Raw genomic sequence first — 20,718 nt, 5'->3', positions numbered from 1 at the left:
TCCCTCTGGGACACCTGGCATTGGCCACTGCCAGAAGACCCAATACTGGCTAGATGGACCACTGGCCTGACCCAGTGTGGCCATTCTTTTGTTCTTATGACCAATGGCAACCTGAATAATTTACACTGGAACACTGGTGTAGCACAGAGCAGGCTCCAAATCAGGGAAACACAACGTCTAATTATTTTATAGAAATCCTGTAGAGGGCTGATGTTATGGGGAAGGTGGCGGAGTGGGCTGGGGCATATTTTGTTGCTGTTTTTACTGGATGAGACATTAACATTTCTTATTATATTATGCTCCTTATGAATAGTATGTTTAATTTTTTCAAAGTTGCTAGAGCTCATATAAGTGATTTTTATATTTTAAATTGTAATTATAAATGAGTTACTTCAGAGTTACTAGTTTGAAAGAGTCTGATAGATGGCCAAGTCTTCTTCTTCATTTAATAGGCCAACGTAAACAAAACACTTCTTTTGCGGTAATTATTTCCTGTTTAACTGTGTTTTTAGCTCCTCTGACAAAGGAAGGGCAAAGTCATAGTAGTAGTTTGTATTATAAGTTAGCCATGCAAACTACTCACCTTTTTCAACTCTTGTTTTTGTAGTTATCACGCTCTGACCTGTTTCTCCCACACACACACACACACCCCCACTTCAGCCTGATCTTGCTCCCTCTGAAATCAGAGACTTTTGCCTTTAACTTCAATGGGAGCCAAATTTTTTTTTTTTTTTTGGTACATGTAAAATGTTATTGATTAGATATTATACGTGGTATGGTGCCCATTATCCATTAATTTCTAACACAGGGTAAAATTTTCAAAAGCATCTGAGTGATTTAGGAACCTCAGTCCCATTGAAAGTCAGTGAAACCTTTATACTCCCGAAGAACTTAGAGCCTTATGAAAATTTTTGCAACAGACATTAATAAACCAGGAGAGGCAGCATGCCATTGGGATTATAAATGTATACGTTGTGCTAAGGTAGTTTAATTGGTAGCACCCTCACGTCTGGGCCAGAAGAAGCTTTTCTGAGGTAGTCAGTTCCCTTGCCAAGGGCCAGGTCCTTGGTCATGCTAAGGTCACTGTCCACTGCTGGAGCTGTGCAATATGACCTTAAAATGGTGTTCAAATGGTGTGCCGGCATGGGAGGAGAACCTTGGACCAGCATAGCTGGCTTTACTTCCGCTGCACTCGCCCCCCTGGTGCAGAGGTTGTGTCAGGGATGGCTGAAATTGGTTAGGGGTGCATAACTAGGGATCGAAGGAGTGGGACACTTATGTAGCACCTCCTATCCAAAAATATCAAAGCACTTTACCAATCTGAATGAATTTAGCCTCAGTGTCTTTGTGAGGTGTAGGCAGGCAGGCAAGTGGTGGTGTTCCCATTTTACCATGAGGAAACTGAGTCACAGAGAAGTTAAGTGACTTTCCCAAGGTTACACACAGAGTCCATAGTAGAGGTGGGAGCAGAATCCCCATCTCCTGAGTCACTGTACAGTAAACGTTGCTAGCATTCAGCTGAACCACCCAAAGAAAAGTAATAGTATGCTGCCGTCCTATTTTTCTTCTTTTAAGGATCGTTATATGTGAAAATATACAGGGCCTGATTCTCTTCTCACCAAGCTATAAATCAGGAGTATATCCATGGAATAGAATGGAGTTAAACTCATATAAAACTGGCATTAATAAAATGGAGATCTGGGCCCTAGAGTAGAGAAGTAAGCAATAGTATCGTAACTGCTGTATATACCATTTGTAGATTGTCTGTCTGTCTAATTTATGCCAATGTTTCCAGGGTGTTGCAGGTTATCCTGGTGAGAAGGGAATTCCAGGAGACAGGGGACCTCTGGGACCCAGGGTATGAATTGACCACATTAAGTGCATGTAATTTTATTTGCATGAAAAGGTACTCCCTTTAAATTTGAAGGTGAGGATAGGTGATTTTTTCTCCCTGTCTCAGGCTACAGTATGCGTTCAATAGTCTAAATCATTAATATACTCACATTTTGGGGTGCTGGAGATAGGTATCTTGTAAGCTGCTTGGTTATGTCACTTTGAAAATGCTAATTCTGTATTTTCACCAGCAATATGACAATAAGTTTGTGTGTGTGTTTGTATATCAAATTATATTACAATACTTTGAACTAAAATTCTAGGGTCAGATTTTCAGAAAAAAGAGACCCAAAGTCTATGCATGTAATTGTGTGTCTAAATTTTCACTCTACTACAACTGAGAGCACAAATCAGGTATTTGCATGTGCAAATGATTATTTAGATGCCCAAATCTAATTTTGCATGCAAATCTAGACAAGTATTTAAATGCCTAATTGAACTTAAAATGTAGTTGCAACCTTTTTTTCATTTGGACCTTGGGCCTCTCCTGAAAACTGGCAATTAAAGAACAACACGTGTGTTGCAATATTTTTTTAAAATTAGGAACATATATCTGGTTTTTGGAATCTTTTCTAGCCATGTCTGAAGTTTGCAACTTATGGCTGTTTTCAGAGAGTTTTTTGTAATCACAGGCTGGAATTAAAAGATCCCAATAAAAGTGAGCTGAGATTTCACTCCTCTCAGAAATTGAACCTGGACTCCACTCAAATCTAATTTTTGTTAGTAATCATTACTGCTGCTTATGTCCAAGTAATGTCACACAAAGATATATTGGACTGATGCTTAAGGGCAACAACGTTACGCCTGATTTTCAAAGGTGCTGAACACTTGGATTCCCATATATATTAACTATTTATTCATTCTTCTCTCTCTCTCCCCAAACCCAATTAAAATAAAATTAACTCGTTCTGTTTCTGTTTGGGTATCATGATCCCACCATTCTGGAACTTAAATTGCCAGCATACCACAATACATATTAAATGAATAGAGAGAAAATATACAGTACAGTCAAGTTCTGGTATGATTGTCCTGTTGTACAAGACATTCTCGCAGTTGAATTATTTTAATTATCCAGGCAGTTGAAAGCTTTAAATTATCTAGTAATCTACAATCTTGTTCTTATAGGGCGCTAAAGGAACAATGGGACTGCACCCTTTTCCCGTATGTATCTCTGGCATGTTCTACATTCAGTATACATTAAGAAATAAAGCACTTCATCAGCTAAGAATTCCTTTCTTTCTCTTCGTTTTGTTTGTGTTCTGCAGCCATGTGAACTCATTGACTATGTGCGCAGACACAGCCGTAAGTACTGTATCTTGCTTTATAAAGTTGCCTCACCCAAAGGGTCAGCACTAGAAGTGATATTTTAGGGAAAGAAAATAAAGTTCTACCGACCACTTATTTTTCAATTTACACACAACGGCCATTTACGTGCAAAAGAGAGTAACTGCTTGACAAGTACACAACCTTCATTTCAGAGAGTATTTTTAGCTCACAGTAGATCCTTTTTATGAGGCTGTTTTAGCTGTGTTTGTACCGTGTACTAAGTGAATTGGAAAACATCTATTGATTCTAGTAATCAGTCGGTAACTCTGCATGAGCATTTCTAACATGCTTCTCTGATTTCCTTTGAAAGTTCAAAAATTACGAAACAAACAAAAAACCCTCTTTTGAAATATAAGACTGTTTTAAATGGCAGTAGCTGTTAGAGGGATCTGTGTTCCCTTTGTTGTGTATAAAATAGCCTTCGTGGAAATTAGGTGCTTGGGGCACTTGGAAAGGGCTAGTGTCTGTAGGAATAATGAAGGTGCCCCGAGTGCCCTGAAGGGAAGATAAGTAAGTGATTTACATAAAATAATGTAATTTAATCTTAAATACAGATTATGGATCCTTACTCATGTGACTAATCTTGATCTTCAGTGAAAGTTCAGCTGAGCTGAGCTAGGCTAAGCAAAGAATATTTGGGAACACATTAGAATGTTTCAGTCAAGTGTCTCGAACGTGGAATTTGCCGAAACAAAGTCAGGAGTTTGGATCATTTGCCGAGTTACATCTATTTCTCTAAACGCTGTTAGAAACCAGGGACCGTAGAAATCTACAATAAGAACATGCAATGCAAATTCAGGGACAGAAGCTGAACTCCCTGTGCACCTAACAACTTCCACTGAAACCAGTGAGTGTTTTGCATGCACAGGGAATGCTGTGAAATTATAGATGTGCAATCCATGACTGTACACATTTTCTTTTTTTAAAGAGATTTTAGGATTGTTTTAAAAACATGCTATATAATTTTTTCCCTTTTTTGTTTAGCTTGTGGGCGGGGTGAGTACTGTTTGTTTATTATTACATTATTTTAACTAAAATCTTAATGTATCAATGTGTCTGGGAAGGTGGTTTAGGTAAAGACCTCACTTTTGATCTGGAGTACCAGTTTTGGTCTGGAGTTTCACTTCTTTAAGCTCCCCACCTGCTGATAGATCAGCCACTGTTTGTCTCTGGCTAACTAAGCGGAACAATTGTAGTTCTGCAATTCTGTAAAGAGAGCATGCCTCTCATTCCCTGCCCATCATATCACTACTTCTTAATTTGTCAGACTTTTCTTCCAATAGGCATACCCTTTCTGCTTTATTTCCTCATTGATAGCTTGTCTCTGAGCATGCTGTACTGATGCAGATTTTAAAATATTCACCCTGCTTTACCTCTGTTTTTGAGAACTTCAGTTCAGCTAGTGCTGGCTGTGTGAATCCCCATTACCTAATATTGTATCAGCAGAGTTCAGTGACTAGATAAGACAACATAAACTAGAGTTCAGTTGATCCCTGTCTATCTTGATATCTTGCTTTCCAGCTACAGCTAGAAAAAAACAACAAAATAACACTTAGCTCCTGGCCCTGTGTCCTTCTGAGTTATTCTAGTTCCTTTGTTACCTGATTTTGAGAGGTTCTGAACATCTGCATTTCCATTCAATGCAGTGGGAGATGTGGATGATCTGAAATTTAGGCCATTATTGTAAACATACTTATGGTGCATCTCTCTGGATTACTTGCCTTTTAACCACTAAAACTGCAAATTATGTCACTTACCCTGCAGCCCTCACATGAGTAACTTTATAGTCAATTGGATAGCTCACATGACATAAGGTTTTACTTCTATGGCTCTTTGAGGTTTACTCACGTTTGTGGGAATTGTAGGATGATTTTGCCTTAAAACTTCATTCGTCTTCCTCGATATCTGATGAAGTACCTAGCATCTGAGGCAACTTTGCAAATAAATATACTTTTCAGAGGAAATCCCTTGGGAAAACCCCATTGTTTTCTTCTCCTCTCACTCCCAGAAGTTCTCATTGGCCTTCTCAGAGTGCTACTTTTATACTCACAATTTTCAAGGCCCTGAATTGAGTCCTCCACTGTGGGATGAAGAGGATTGGACATGTGATCAGAAAGGGGCCATCAGTGCTTCTCTTTAACTGATCAGAGTGATTGTTGTGTGTTGTGATTGCTGCTTCCACAGCAGGAATGAGAAACCAGTATTCTTCCTTTAATCAAGAATTTCTTCACATTGAGTGTCACCCTTGACAACAATTCACACTTATGAGTTTGCTGTCCTCACAGTCTGCATATATTTGCAGTTTCAGATGTACTGAAGTTGGTAGGATCATGCACTGAACCAAAAAGAAGGATATATTTTTAGTTCCACAAATCTTTTAAGTTTACGGTCCAGTCAATCACTGATTCCCATTGTATGAATATTTTCAGCTTATATTCTTGTGGCGTTTTCTTGTATGTTTCTGATTTGCTTCTTGGTGTATTAGCATCCTCAATCCTTTGCATCATTTGTCTTCGATAGTGGTAAAGCCCCCATATAGCTAATCTCCTGGAATTTTACTTTTACCAATTCCAAAGCAGTATATAGTCATCTTTTGTATTTTTTATTTCTCTTATATCTTTGTCTTGTTGCTTTTCCTGTGTTGTTCTTGCTCCTTTTTTTTTTTTTTTGTTTTTCTGGCCTCTCTTAAGGAGGCAGACAGGGTCCACTCCCTAAACATTCCAGTGTTGCCTCACTTCTTCAAACTGGTGATGAATTTTGTTCTCTGACTCTGACATATCCAGGGTACAATCCAGACTAACGAATAGCTGTGTCACCATGCCCTCTAACCTGGGATGCCCTTTACAATGTTTGACTGCTCACAAACAGCCTCCAGCATGGAAGCTTGGGGCGTTTGTTCCTCTTTTTTATAGTTTGCAGAGTAGCAGCCATGTTAGTCTGTATTCACAAAAAGAAAAGGAGTACTTGTGGCACCTTAGAGACTAACAAATTTATTTGAGCATAAGCTTTCGTGACATCCGATGAAGTGAGCTGTAGCTCACGAAAGCTTATGCTCAAATAAATTTGTTAGTCTCTAAGGTGCCACAAGTACTCCTTTTCTTTTTTATAGTGTTAATCTCATTCTTGAAAACATTTCCAGCTGAGATTCAGGAGACAGAGTCTATGGAGAAGGATGTTCCCTGCTGTGTTTTCCTCACCTTTCTGATCGCTCAATGACTCTGACTGCTTAAACGCAAATGAAGCAGAGCACATATTCCTTTGTTTGAGACAGACCTGTATGCCAACCTCAGTTTGGAAAGTGTTAATAACGCCATACAGTGGAATCTTATATCTTCATATACAATGTTGCCACACATATTTTATCAGGATAATAATGACCAGCGAATTGTGAGTTTTCAAATGATACCTCACAAGGCATACTTCATACAAAGATAATTACAATACAGTATAGGGTGTGGACAAAGGGCGATATTCTGTCACATTCCCCTTCTCCAGCCCTCCATATGTGTTCTTATCTTCACCCCCTTCCACTCCTCCTTGCTGCTTTACATCCCACTCCCCAAAAAAATCCAACCTTATCAAACCATAGTTTCTCTGTCAGTGTTCTGATCTTGATTTGCTTTTCTGCTTTTGCCTTCCCTCAAGATCTGTTTCAGTTCCATGACTTTATGGCCTAACCTCCGAGTCTCTGACACACTCCGTTCCTGATCCACACCCCATTAAAGAGCTAGCTTGGTTTCTACAGTTAATTGACTCACCATTTCAGCCAAGTTACCTCATCACTCATTGGTGATAGATTAATCATAGAAATGTAGTGCTGGAAGGGATCTTGAAAGGTCATCTAGTCCAGCCTCCTGCACTGAGGCAAGACCATCCCTGACAGGTGTTTGTCTAATCTGTTCTGAAAATCCTTCAATGATGGAGATTCCACAACCTCAACAATCCTTATACTGTAGTTAGAAAGTTTTTTCTAATACCTAACCTAAATCTCCCTTACTGCAGATTAAGCCTATTATTTATTGTCCTACCTTCAGTGGACATGGAGAATAATCGATCACCATCCTCTTTATAACAACCCTTAATATATTTTAAGACTTTTACCAGGTCCCCCATCAGCCTTCTTTTCTCAAGACGAAACCTGTCCAGTTTTTAACCTTTCCTCATAGGTCAGCTTTTCTAAATCTTTTATCAGTTTTGTTGCTCTTCTCTGGACACACACTCTAATTTGTCCACATCTTTCTTAAAGCATGGTGCCTAGAACTGGATGCAGTACTCCTGCTGAGGCTTCACCAGTGTCAAGTAGAGCAGGACAATTACCTTGTGTGCCTTACATATGACACTCCTGTTAATATATCCCAGAATATTAGCCTTTTTTGCAACTGCATCACATTGTTAACTCATTCAATTTGTGATCCAATATCACCCCCATATCCCTTTCAGTAGTGCCACGACCTAGCCAGCTATTTCTCATTTTGTAACTGTGCATTTTATTTATCCTAAGTGTAGTACTTTGCACATGTCTTTATTGTATTTCATCTTGTTGATTTTAGACCAATTCTCCAATTTATCATGGTCATTTTGAATTCTAATCCTGTCCTCCAAAGTGCTTTCAACCCCTCCCAGCTTGGTGTCATCTGCAAATTTTATAAGTATAACCTAAGCTTCACTACATTGTCCAAGTCATTTAATGAAAACGTTGAATAGTGCTGGATCTATGTCAGACCTCTGCATGACTCCACTAGATAAGTCTCCCCACTTTGACAGTGGACCATAAACTCTATTCAGAGAATAGTTATCAATCAACTAGTTGTGTACCCACTTTTTAATAATTTATTTAAACCATATTTCCCTAGCTTGCTTATGAGACTGTCATGTGGGACTGTGTCAAAAGCCCTACTAAAATCAAGATATATCTTGTCTACTGCTTTCCACCTATCCACTAGGCCAGTAACCCTGTCAAAGAAGAAAATTGTTTTTTAGGTATGATTTGTTCTTGACATGTCTACGTTGGCTATGATTTATAATCCTGTTATCCTCTAGGTGCTTACAAATTAATTGTTTAATAATTTGTTCCAGTATCTTTCCAGATATTGAAATTTAGGTCTATAATTCCCTGGATCCTCTTTGTTCCGCTTTTTAAAGATAAGTGCTATGTTTGCCCTTCTCCAGCCCTCTGGGACCTCGCCCAACTTCCATGAGTTCTAAAAGATAATCACTAATGGTTCCAAGATTCCTTCAGCCTAGTTCCTTAAGTACGATAGGGTGAATTTCATCAGGCCCTGCTGACTAGAATACATATTCCTTATCTAAATATTCTTTAACTTGTTCTTCCCCTATTTTGGCTTGTGTTCCTTCCCCCTTGTTGTTAATATTAATTGTGTTAAGCAACTGGTCACAGTTTACCTTTTTAGAGAAGACTGAAGCAAAACAGGCATTAAACATCTCAGCCTTCTTGATGCCATCCAGTTATTAGCTCTTTTTCATAGCTAAGTAAAGGACCTATACTTTCCTTCATCTTTCTCTTCTCCTAATGTATTGTTAGAACCTCTTGTTGTTGCCTTTTTATGTCCCTTGTACATTTTGTGCCTTAGCCTTTCTGATTTTGTCCCTACTTGCTTGCGCTATTCTTTTGTATTAATCCTTAGTAATTTGTCCATGTGTCCACTCTTTGTAGGATTCCTTTTTGATTGTCAGACTATTAAAGAGCTCCTCATGGAGCCATATTGTCCTCTTATTATTCTTCCTATCTTTCCTTTGCATGAGGATAGTTTGCTGTTGCTCCTTCAATGCCGTCTCTTTGAGAAACTTCTGTTTCACAGCTCTCCTGTGAACTCCTTTAGCCCTTAAATTTTCTTCCCACGGGACCTTACCTACCAATTCTTTTCATTTGTTAGTCATTTTGGTGTTTCTCTTTTCTCTGAGTTTTCTCTTATGTTATAACAACCTTTGGGTACCATCATGGTCCTCTTTATGGCCCATACTATGAGCTTAGATTACCATTTCCTTTCTGTTCACTAGCTTTATTTTCAGCTGTCTTTCCGAACATCATGTGCTTCTACTACCATTTGGAGTCACTAAACGCACTGAAATGTATTTAATCATAGATGCAACCCATGCTTTTCCAAGACTTAGTGTTGCATTTAAGTAAAGTACAATAGACATGGTAGGACCCATTGTGCCTGATGAGCATGGAGCTGGGGGCAGTACAGAACCACGTTACCACCGGGAGTGCTCCAGGAGTGATTGTGCCTCAGGAAAGGCAATCCCTTCTGGACCTTCCAGACAGGAAGGGAAGTGCTCCATAATCCCCCCTCTGCACTCCGCCAGTTTCGCTAACCTGTATGTGGTATGGGAGGGGGCAAGACTATGACTTTGGATTCTCCCTGCCCCTCCCTTCCTCCCTGTTCGAAGGAGTACAGGGATTGCAATTGTGTCCAGCACACGCACTCCTCAGTCTCATTGCATTCCTGAACTGTGCCCCAGCACGACCTGCCCTTGTATCATTTTCTGTGGAGTGAGTCCCTAGATGGCATGCAACATATCAGGCTATCTAGGGAAAGTAAAATGAAATAGTTATTAATCACTTTAAAATAGCTTGCATTTTTATCTTGTGTGATTTGTATAACAACTGTTTTTTATCTTCTAGAAAAACCGGAATGCCCAGTATATCCAACGGAACTAGTGTTTGCTTTGGAAATATCCCAGGATGTCACATCCCAGTTATTTGAAAGAATGAGAGAGATTGTAATATCAGTAGTGAATGCCACCAAAATTAGAGACAGCAACTGCCCAGTGGGAGCTAGAGTTGCTGTTGTGTCCTACAATTCCAATACTCGTTATCTGATCCGCTTCTCTGAGTTCTACAACAAGAATCAGCTCCTCAACAAACTTAATAATGTGGCTTATGAGAGATCCTCAAGTGAACGGGATATTGCCGGAGCAATGAGATTCGTTGCCAAGAATGTTTTCAAACGAACTCGCCAAGGTCCTAATGTGAGAAAAGTAGCAGTGTTTTTTAGCAATGGGCCATCTGCAGATGAATTTTCTATTAACACAGCAGTTCTGGAGTATGTTGCATTTGATATTGTTCCAGTAGTTCTCGCTTTTAATGATGTTCCCCTCCTCAGTCGTGCTTTTGCGGTAAGAACTCCACAAACGTTTTCTTTTTGATGTTCAGTAACTATACTTTGTATTTCACCGCCTTCAAAACATAGTGGGTCACATTCGTCCTTTGGTGTAACTCCATTATCTTCAGTGGAGTTACACCAAGGACAGATCTTGCTCATTGTATTGGTTATTTGTGATCATATATTGGGTCAAATCCTGCAGCACTTACATGAATAGTCCTTATTAATGCTAGTGATCCCATTCAAGTCAGTAGAACTACTTCTATAAGGACTATGCATTTTGTAAAAATTGTAGGACTTGGTGCTTAATCAGAGTATTTAATAAATTCAAGAAAACCTGGCCTGATTCTCCACTGCCTTACACCTTACATTGTCTGTCATTTTACCCCTGTGCAAAGTGAGTGCAGAATGGCAGCAAAACGGTACCTAACCAGAATAGTGGTGTGTTCCACCCACTCTGCTTGGGGGGTAAATGACGACTACACAAGGGGCAAGGCAGTGGAGAATCAGACCCAGTGTGCTTGAAAGCTGTAAAGTTCACTACCGAAGCAATGTGTTTGTGGAACTATTAGCATTTGTGACAAGGAAATCTTTCAAATAACAGTGGTAGAGAGAGCAGGGCATCTTATGAAGAAAAACACTTTAATTCTTAATTATGCGGTGGCTTGCAGAGGTATCACTGGTTACATAATCTAACGATAACAGGGTTGCATACTTGTAGCTGAGGGAATAATTCAGCCTGCAGAATCCGTATTAGCATTGATGGTGTGTGAAATGGAAAGAACCCAAGTTGACTGTCAACAGCTTAGCTGAGTTGGTGGGGGGTCAGACAGAAAAAATATCTTCTTGCAAACTGTGCAGATTTGGTATGGAAATCACTGAGGCACACTGAATATGGAGACCCACACTTCAGTCATTGTCTTAGGGTAGCAGAGCAATTTCAGCTCTGGATTTAGCAGCAGCAACAGATCAAAGAGCAGATCTGTGCAATGTGGCTAAGTTTGCATAGCTGTAGGAAATATAAGTTTGGATTTCTATATTTTTTTTTCCTTATTTTAACAGTCAGTACAACTTTAATGTTTCTCTAACACAGTTTGGGGCATCTAATGTTACATATAGTTCCTGTTCAGCTAACTTGTTCTGTGATGACATTTCCTGTTACCACAGTACCATTATAGGAGAACACTGTCTTGGGCCAAATGCTGATCACATGAGCAAGATGAGCAGGACTCGAGCACTTACAGCACTCATTACTCGGTGTCTAAAAGTGTGTTCAGAGAACGTACTGCAGCACAACTAAGCACAGAAGAGAGAGTTCTTTTTGCAGCATTTTTTGCTGGAAAGGAGAAAAATCAGTTGGAATTTTACAGCTTCAACATTCTGTGCTTTGATGTTGTAAAAATTGCTTTACGATAAAACATGTCATGGATTTCCTTGGAAACCCTGTAATCTCTTTCAAGGAGAAAGAGTAGAAGCTAAACAAATATATAGTTGAAGACACTATTAAGAGAAATCAGTTTAACAAAGGGATGTGGAGTAGGACGGCCCCTACACAAGGAGCCCTTCTGCAGCAGGGTGCTGTATCTACCTCAGTTTCCCCTTGGAATCCACCTGTGGATAGGAACATTGTCTCTCTCAGCAGAAAATTCAAACCCTTTATATTAGTAAAAGGGTCACAGTCCACAGATGACTCTTAGTAAAACAGTTCTTCTCAAACCCCCAAAGTTAAACATGGTTACAACGCAGCAGCTCATCAATCCTGTGCAAAGGTCACCCGAGAGTCACTAACCACTCTGTCCCGGTTGCTTTAGCCCCTGTTCCAGGGCCCCACTTTCCAGGGCATCTACCTGGGTGTTCCAAGACCTACAACTCTTCTCCCATAGCCCCAAGGGAGGTCTCCTGGGACAGAACTCTCCACAGTGTTCCTCTGAGCCAGGCTTCCCTCCCTGAGAGTCGTACCCCTGCTCAGGGAATATCCCTCCAGAACAACCCCCTTGTTCTGGGCTCTGGTTCCTGCAGCCCTCCACTCAGGCTTGCTGCAAGGGGGCTTCCCCTAGTGTTCTACTCTCACAGGCCTCTCTGCCTGTGACCCCTATCCCAGGTTCCCCCTCCAGCATCAATCCTTCTTGCTTTGGGCTCAGCTTCTCCCAACCGGCCAGGTTTTTCCCCTTCTTCATAGGGGCTTCTGCATGAGCTCTCTTTTAGCTCCTCAGGGTTCCCCAGCTCTGGCCAGGTCCCACCACTGACCTCTTGCTCTTTCCAGTGGCTCTCTGTACAGCTCTCCATTGCTGCTGTTTCTCCCTGTCTCTCTCCTCTTCTCCTTGGACAGCTCACAACTGCCCTTCTCTGTCCTTTTCAGACATTGCTCTTGCGCAGCTCTGACTCACTGGGTCTCTCTCTCCCCTGTAAGGCCAAACTGAGGTGCCCTCTTTTAAGCCTAATTGGGGGTCAACTGACCAGTCATAGGTGTACTGGCCTCTTCTCTCTTAAAGGGCCAGTGTCAACCTGTGACAGTATTTTTTTTTAAAGGCTACAGGTTTGGGCTTTACAGTAATTTAAAGGCCTGTTTAAAGGGTGAGAGATGGAAGCATGGAGTAAGAAATCTAGAAATAGGTAGTTGAGGGATACATGGCATGTTTCTTAAATATATCAGACCCAATAGTCTGCCAAATCATTGTTGGCTAAGAATAAAAATTCCTAAGCAAGCCCAGAAGGTGGGCATAGAATTTTTCTGCATCACTCACTTCTGCCCCTTTTCCCCTCTCCCTTTACATAATAACTCATAGCTTGTGTTACATTACATCAGTGGAAAGAGAACCATTTCAGAATAGAATAAGATGCCTGGTATCACTGATTCCCAGTTTCAGCAAATGGTCCTTTTAGCCCCTACATTGAAGTCAATGGGAATTCTGTTCAAGGAGACACTGAAGGACAGGGGTCATCACTTTGTAAGGAGTAGCTAGTGTTTGGAAACACTCAATGTAGCATTTTTGTTTTGAGAATTATTCTCAATCCATACTTCTGCTTGGAAAACTAGAGTATGCAGTGCCTTATTTTTGGACACTCATCTAAAGTCACACCAGTTTTCTACTGAATTAACTGTGTGTCAGATGAAACACTCCAAATCACACAAGTTGGCTGACTCTGAGATTTGGAACACTCCAGCTCCTATAGAGGGCAAAACTTTAGTGTGGAGGTGCCAAGCTGGAGCCCAGTGCAAAGACCGACAGAACCCAAATTCATCACTGAAGGGTAGTTGGGAAATTGAAGGTTTCTCTAGAGGTTTTCAGGGTCACTGAAGTTTGTCATGCTGGAGAATATACAAAATTGCTGTTGGTTATAGGTGGCTTAGGGGTTGAATGCCTGACACCTAGGAATGAATGTAATTCTCTATGAATGCCTGATGTGAACACAATTGTACAGCATTCAAATAAACTGTTTTAAGGTAAAACTCACCACTTGCCTTCTGCACTAAATCCTTTTATTATTGTTCTGTCTAGATGGATGATACTGGATTCTTCCAGGTAATAAATATTAATCAAGAGAACAGCTATGAGCCATTGTTGGAAACATTTCAGCGCTGCACTCTTTGTTATGGTAAGATCCAGGGTGGATAAAAATCAATGTTTTAAAAAAGATAAAATAAAATAAAATCTGTTTTTTTTTATTTAAATCTGATTTTTTTCTTATAAAATGCTTAAGGAAAAAAACCTATATAAAGATGGTTTTAATTAAGATACATTATAGCTCAAAGATACCTCCTCATGGAATAGGGATTATAAATTCTAATTCTATAGTATGAGACAATATATTCATGTAAAGTCTAAGGAAAGTTTTTTAAATGAGTTCCAATAGTCCATGGATTAGGGACCCAATCTTATGGGATTCCAGGGGCTTCTGTATAGATTATTTAGGTTAATCTTTCTATCTACCCAATGGGACTCAGTGCTCAGTCTGGAAGATACCATCAGAGATGCTTAGTTTTGCAGTTCTCAAACTGTGGCTTTGTGTCTCCAGAGATAACATGCTTGTTAACAGCAAAAATGTTTTTAAATAAATTATATAGAGAGGTGAGAAATAACAAACCTCAACTCTATTGTCCCTGTGCAAATTTATGTACACAGAGTCAATCCTTTACCTCTCTCTAAAAGTGCAAAGTTTCAAATACTTCAATGAATAGAAGACTGTTGGGGGCGGAATAGATCTGGACAAGGAGGGAAAGTGAAACTGTTTGAGCAGCATATTCCCGAAGTCTTGAGGTCTTTCTGAGTGTAGTCTTCATTGATTTGAGGTCTACCATACCATTCTGTCACTAGAAGGGAAAACCTGTAATGGCAGCAGGCCATAAAAGAGATCCAGTTTGGGAATATTTTAAAGAAGTTCCTCTACCTGTGGGTAAGACAGGCATGCATGCAAAATGCAAACAGTGCAACAAAGAAATGCAAGGCCTGGTTGCCTGAATGAAACAACATCATGAGAAGCGTTCCTTCTCAGGTGGAAGCAGAGTTGAAGGTGATGAAAGGAACATGTCTGAACATGCAGGATCTTCAGGTTGGTAAACTTTTTTTTTTTTTTTTTAAATTTCGTACTCCTTTCTTAAGGGCTGCCTGTCTTCCTTCTGGACTATTCTTGAATTTTCATGTTTGAGCAAAAAATATAGTTGTTACTCTGATACTATCATTTTAGATGCAGTTGTGTTAAAAAATAAATAGCTGAAATAGGCGATCTTCCTTTTACAATTTCACCTTTAAAGTAGTACTGAGTGTCAGTGAATGCAATGAGTAATACTAAATGAGCGGTATGGTGGTAATAATTAAATAACTGCACTGACTTATTTTGTTTAGGAGAATCCATCCTCAACCTACAGGATTCTGAAGACTATCCACCTTCAAGATCACCATCATTTTCTATAGTTTCAGAGTTATCTGCCAATGACAGTGTTTCAGTCACATCATGTATGTCACATAGCCACAGTAGATCACCTGTAGCAAAATAAGAAAAAATCTCCGTCATCCAGAAACAACCATAGATAAGTTTGTGATAAGAACCAGCAGATTACAAAAACAGGTAATTGATGAAAAAATTGCCCAGTTTGTTTATGCAACAAACTCTCCGTTCTGTATGATTGAGAACCCACACTTCATTAACATGGTTCAGTCATTAAGACCAGGATACAGTCCACCCAACAGAGCAGAGGTCGCAGGCAAATTGCTGGATAAAGTGTATGAAAGAGAAATTGAGCAGTGTGCAAAAGGTCTAGCACAGGGGTCTCAAACTCCCGGCCCACGGGCCATCTGCGGCCCGAGAACCTCCCCAATGTGTCCTGCAGGGCTCCAGCAATTTTCGGGCCAGGTCTCTCCCTTGGCCCCATTGCCACCCCCCACCCGCGCATCACCTGAGGCCCTGCCCACCACCGGCAGCGCAGCGGAGCTCAGCGGCTTCCTGTGCGCTCGCTCCAGTGACTGCGGGTCCCTCCCTGGGGCAGGGCTGTGCCTCTGCGCGCTGCCCCCGCCCTGAGCGCCCCTGCAGACAGTGGGAAGCTGTGGGGGTGGTACCTGGGGGAGCCCCAGGTAAGTGCTGCACCTCCCTCCCAGAGCCTGCATCCCCTTCCCACACACCCCCTCCCACCCCCAAACTCCCTCCAAGAGTCTGCACCCCTTCCCCCTCCTCCTGCACCAGCACCCAAACTCCATCCCCGAGTCTGCACCCCAGACCCTCTCCCCTGCCCAAACTCCCTCCCAGAGCCTGCACACCAATCCCCTACCCCAGACCACCTCCCACACCCAAACTCCCTCCCAGAGCCTTAGGCGGGTGGGGGGGTGGAGTTAGGGGGGCAGAGTTTGAGAGGCGGGTTCTGGGAGGCATGAGTGACATTATTGGCCCGCTGGGAGAACTGAGGACTGGCACTGGCCCTAAGGTAAGTTGGGTTTGAGACCCCTGGTCTAGAGGGTGACATTGTTAACCTGAGTCTTGATGGGTGGAGCATTGTCCACAATCATCCTATTGTATGTGCTTGTGTGACAACAGAAGAAGGGAATGTCTTCCTTACAGAAACAATTGATGCATCAGGAAATGCACACACAGCAGAATACTTACAAGACGTAGCAGTAAAAGCTATAACAAACTGTGTGTGGGGGGGAATTCAAATGTCTTGTACGCAGCTTGGTCACAGGCAATGCTGCAAATGTATCCAAGATGAGAAGAAATTTAGAAGACAGTGAAGAGAGTCCCAAGCTAATAACATATGGTTGCAGTGCTCATTTGATGCACCTCCTAACTAAAGACTTCAGTGTTCCAAAAATAAAGGCTAATGTTGAAATTGCAAAATTCTTCTGTAACAACCACTTTGCAGCAGCTGCTCTGAAAAAAAGTGGAAGGAGCCAAGCTAACCCTCCCACAAGACGTGCGATGGAACTCAGTAGTGGACTGTTTTGAGCACTATATCAAGAACTGGCCTAATCTGATGACAGTTTGTGAACAAAATCGTGAAAAAAAAAATGGCACTGTCACAGCCAAAGTTCTCAACATTGGGCTTAAGAGAAATGGTGAACAGATGCTGAGTACCCTGAAGCCTATTTCTGGAGCCTTGAACAAAATGCAGGGAAATAGCAGCTTTATTGCTGACGCTGTTGAAATTTGGAAGGAACCGAGTGAGATCTTAAAAAGAGAAAAATGCAATGACAGAGTTAAATTACAAGCATTAAAAAAACGAATGGAACAAGCACTATCTCCAGCTCATTTTCTTGCAAATATTCTCAATACTCGGTACCAGGGTCAAACCTTTACTGCTGAAGAAGACGAGTTGGCTCTGACATGGACATCATCATCCCTCCATAATGCCAACTATAATAAACCTCAGAGCTAAGGGTGAACCATTCAAGAAATCTGTTTGCTGATGATGTTTTAAAGAAAGTCACACCAGTGAACTGGTGGAAGTCACTTAAGCACTTGGATACAGAGACTGTTGAAGTGATAATCTCACTTTTAACAGCAGTCACTTCTTCTGCCCGTGTAGAAAGAATATTGTCTTCCTCTGGACTAATTCATTCCTAATTGAGAAATCGTTTGGGACCTGGAAAAGTAGGCAAGCTTGTTTTTCTTTTCCAGATTATGAACAAACTGGAAAACGAAGGTGAAGACGACTGAGTTAGCTGCAGAAGCCAACATTTTAAGTTTCTCATGTTGACCTTGCTGACATAGTCTATTTAATTTTTCCTTTTTGTTTTTTAAATATTTCATTTAACTATTTAGTTAAAAACAATTTTTTAACAAAAACAAACCTGATGTTTTAAAAACTTGAATGTTTAACTAAATTCAAAAATTCATATGCTTGTTTTGTTAAAATATTGTGTGCTGTTGAAGAAAAAATCCAGTTATTTTAGTTAAATAAAACAATTTAAATATCTGTCTGGTGAGGTTCTCCTCCTAATACAGCATGGCAAGAAAATCCTCCAAAAATTAATGATTAACCTGTTGAATTGGAGATAATTCACCTTCCAATGACTTCATAAATATCTGCTTCAATTACCTTTGGTAAATGAAATAACCAAACAATCATTCATTTTCTGATACAGCTGTAAAACTAATCTGAAAAGTTTTCAAAATAAATCACTTTAAAAATGTAACGTGTATACCTTCTAAAAATGAAACCTACATCCATCTCTGAGTTGTGAAGAATATGTATTAAGGTTATAACAACCAACAAGAATGCACTTTTATGTAGAAATCCATAATTAAATCGAGTCTGCCTGACTAGTGATTTAAATCAATTTAATTTAAATCAAATCCACCCTGGTAAGATCCATATGTATTAGAGAACAAACACTATTATTTAGTGCTGCCTGGCAAAAAGCCTGAGAGAGACTGGCAAAAGCATTTAGGCAAAGACATTGGTGTTTCAAATAACCACAGCTGAATTTTCTGGCTCTATTTCTTCTTCACAAGTTAATCCCTAAAAGGGGGGAACTTTTCAAGGAGTAGCATGTTGATCATGATTTACAAGCAACTGCTTACCTCAACTATCTGTGTTGCCAAGTTTTTCTTAGGAGGAAATATACTCAAATACCTAAAAATTAGGGCTGTCGATTAATGGCACTTAACTCACGCAATTAACTCAAAAAATAATTGTGATTTAATCACAGTTTTAATCACACTGTTAAACAATAGAATACCAATTGAAATTTATTAAATATTTTGGATGTTTTTCAACATTTTCAAATATTTTATTTCAGTTTACAACACAGAAGACAAAGGGTATAGTGTTCACTTTATATTATTATTACAAATATTTGCACTGTAAAAATGATAAGAGTAATTTTCAATTAACCTCATACAAGTACTATAGTGCAATCTTTATAGTGAAAGTGCAGATGTAGTTTTTTTTGTTATATAACTGCACTAAAAAACAAAACAATGTAATAAAACTTTAGAGCCTATAAGTCCATTCAGTCCTACTTCTTGTTCAGCCAATCACCAAGACAAACAAATTTGTTTACTTTTACGGGACATAATGCTTCCTGCTTTTTATTTACAGTGTCACCTGAAAATGAGAACAGGTGTTCTCATGGCACTGTTCAAGATATTTATGTGCCAGATATGCTAACCATTCATATGCACCTTCATGCTTTCGCCACCATTCCAGAGGACCTGTTTCAATGGCAATGATGCTTGTTAAAAAAATAATGCATTAAATTTGTGACTGAACTCCTTGAGGGAGAATTGTATGTCTTCTGCTCTGTTTTACCTGCATTCTGCCATATATTTCATATTATAGCAGTCTCAGATGATGACCCAGCACACATTCATTTTAAGAACACTTTTACTGCAGATTTCACAAAACGCAAAGAAGGTACCTATGTGAGATTTCTAAAGATAGCTAAAGCACTTGACCCAAGGTTTAAGAATCTGAAGTACCTTCCAAAATCTGAGAGGAACAAGGTATGGAGCATGTTTTCAGAAGTCTTAAAAGAGCAACACTCTGATGTGGAAACTACAGAACCCAAACCACCAAAAAAGAAAATCAACCTTTTGTTGGTGGCATCGGACTCAGATGATGAAAATGAACGTGTGTCAGTCCGCACTGCTTTGGATTGTTATTGAGCAGAACTGTTCATTAGCATGGAAGCATGTATTCTGGAATGGTGGGCGAAGTATGAAGGGACATATGAATCTTTACCACCTCTGGCACATAAATACCTTGCGACACTGGCTACAACAGTGCCATGAGAACACCTATTCTCACTTCCAGGTGACATTGTAAACAAGAAGCAGTTTAGGTTGGACATTAGGAAAAACTTCCTAGCTGTCAGAGTTGTTAAGGACTGGAATAAATTGCCTAGGGAGGTTGTGGAATCTCCATCATTGGGGATTTTTAAGAGCAGGTTGGACAAACACCTGTCAGGGATGGTCTACTGGTCCTGCCTTGAGTGTAGGGGACTGAACTAGATGACCTCTCGAGGTCCCTTGCAGTTTGATGATTCTATGATTATCTCCTGAAAATGTAAACAGACTTGTTTGTCTAAGCAATTGGCTGAAGAAGTAGGACTGAGTGGACTTGTAGGCTCTAAAGTTTTACATTGTTTTGTTTTTGAGTGCAGTTATTTTTTGTACATAATTCTACATTTGTAAGTTTAACTTTCATGATCGAGATTGCACTACAGTACTTGTATTAGATGAATTGAAAAATACTTTTTTTACAGTGCAAATATTTGTAATAAAAAAAAATATAAAGTGAGCACTGTACACTTTGTAATCTGTGTTGTAATTGAAATCAATATATTTGAAAATGTAGAAAACATCCAAAAATATTTAAATAAATGGTATTCTATTCTTAACAGAACAATTAATCACATGATTAATTTTTTTAATCGCTTGACTGCCCCAATAAAAATGTTTAAATCCTTCAAATGCTTCATCTGTTGTATTGCTAAACTGCAAAATTACTTTCAGTTTAATAACCTAGTAAATATTTCTGTCCATGTAAGAAGTTCTTCTGCTATTTGGAATCCAGGGTCAATGTCTAGTTTGGTAAATAAAAATAAAATGTAGTTGATTTGAATTTTCCTGTCAACTCGGGTCCGTTAATTTAATTGAAACAAGCAATGTTTCCAGCTTCCAGAGGAAGCATCCAGGCTGGGCAGCTCTTCCAGTGCCCCAGACTGTGTAGTACAACTTCCTCTAGGTCAGAGGTTCCAAAGTAGTGCCCACAGAACTTCAAGGGAAGGGGCCTGCATTGAATTGAAAAGCCTGCGAGCTATGCTGAAAGGCTGAGCAGCACTTTTAAAAATTACCCTTAATGAGAGTGCATGAGCAACTAAGGAAGGTTGCAGCATTTGCTAAAATTCTAATAAAGTTGCCATGTGCTTGGATCCTC

At 39.9% G+C, this 20,718-nt stretch overlaps 1 protein-coding gene across 1 annotated transcript in view; it reads left to right on the top strand.

Annotated features, from left to right (window-relative positions):
• The window catches only part of LOC144260614 (collagen alpha-6(VI) chain-like), an 83,319-nt gene that overhangs the window by 54,053 nt on the left and 8,548 nt on the right, over positions 1-20,718 (top strand). Inside the window, exons 28-33 of the mRNA XM_077809296.1 lie at positions 1,796-1,858; positions 3,019-3,054; positions 3,159-3,195; positions 4,204-4,215; positions 9,866-10,359; positions 13,847-13,943. Of these exons, the coding sequence (XP_077665422.1) occupies positions 1,796-1,858; positions 3,019-3,054; positions 3,159-3,195; positions 4,204-4,215; positions 9,866-10,359; positions 13,847-13,943 (739 nt within the window). The remainder of the gene's footprint in view (positions 1-1,795; positions 1,859-3,018; positions 3,055-3,158; positions 3,196-4,203; positions 4,216-9,865; positions 10,360-13,846; positions 13,944-20,718) is intronic.

The sequence above is a fragment of the Eretmochelys imbricata genome, chromosome 2, assembly GCF_965152235.1.
Source record: "Eretmochelys imbricata isolate rEreImb1 chromosome 2, rEreImb1.hap1, whole genome shotgun sequence".
In the NCBI taxonomy this organism is placed as follows: Eukaryota; Metazoa; Chordata; order Testudines; family Cheloniidae; genus Eretmochelys; species Eretmochelys imbricata.
Note: the sequence above shows the minus strand (reverse complement) of the source record. Positions and strands in the feature narration are given on the sequence as shown.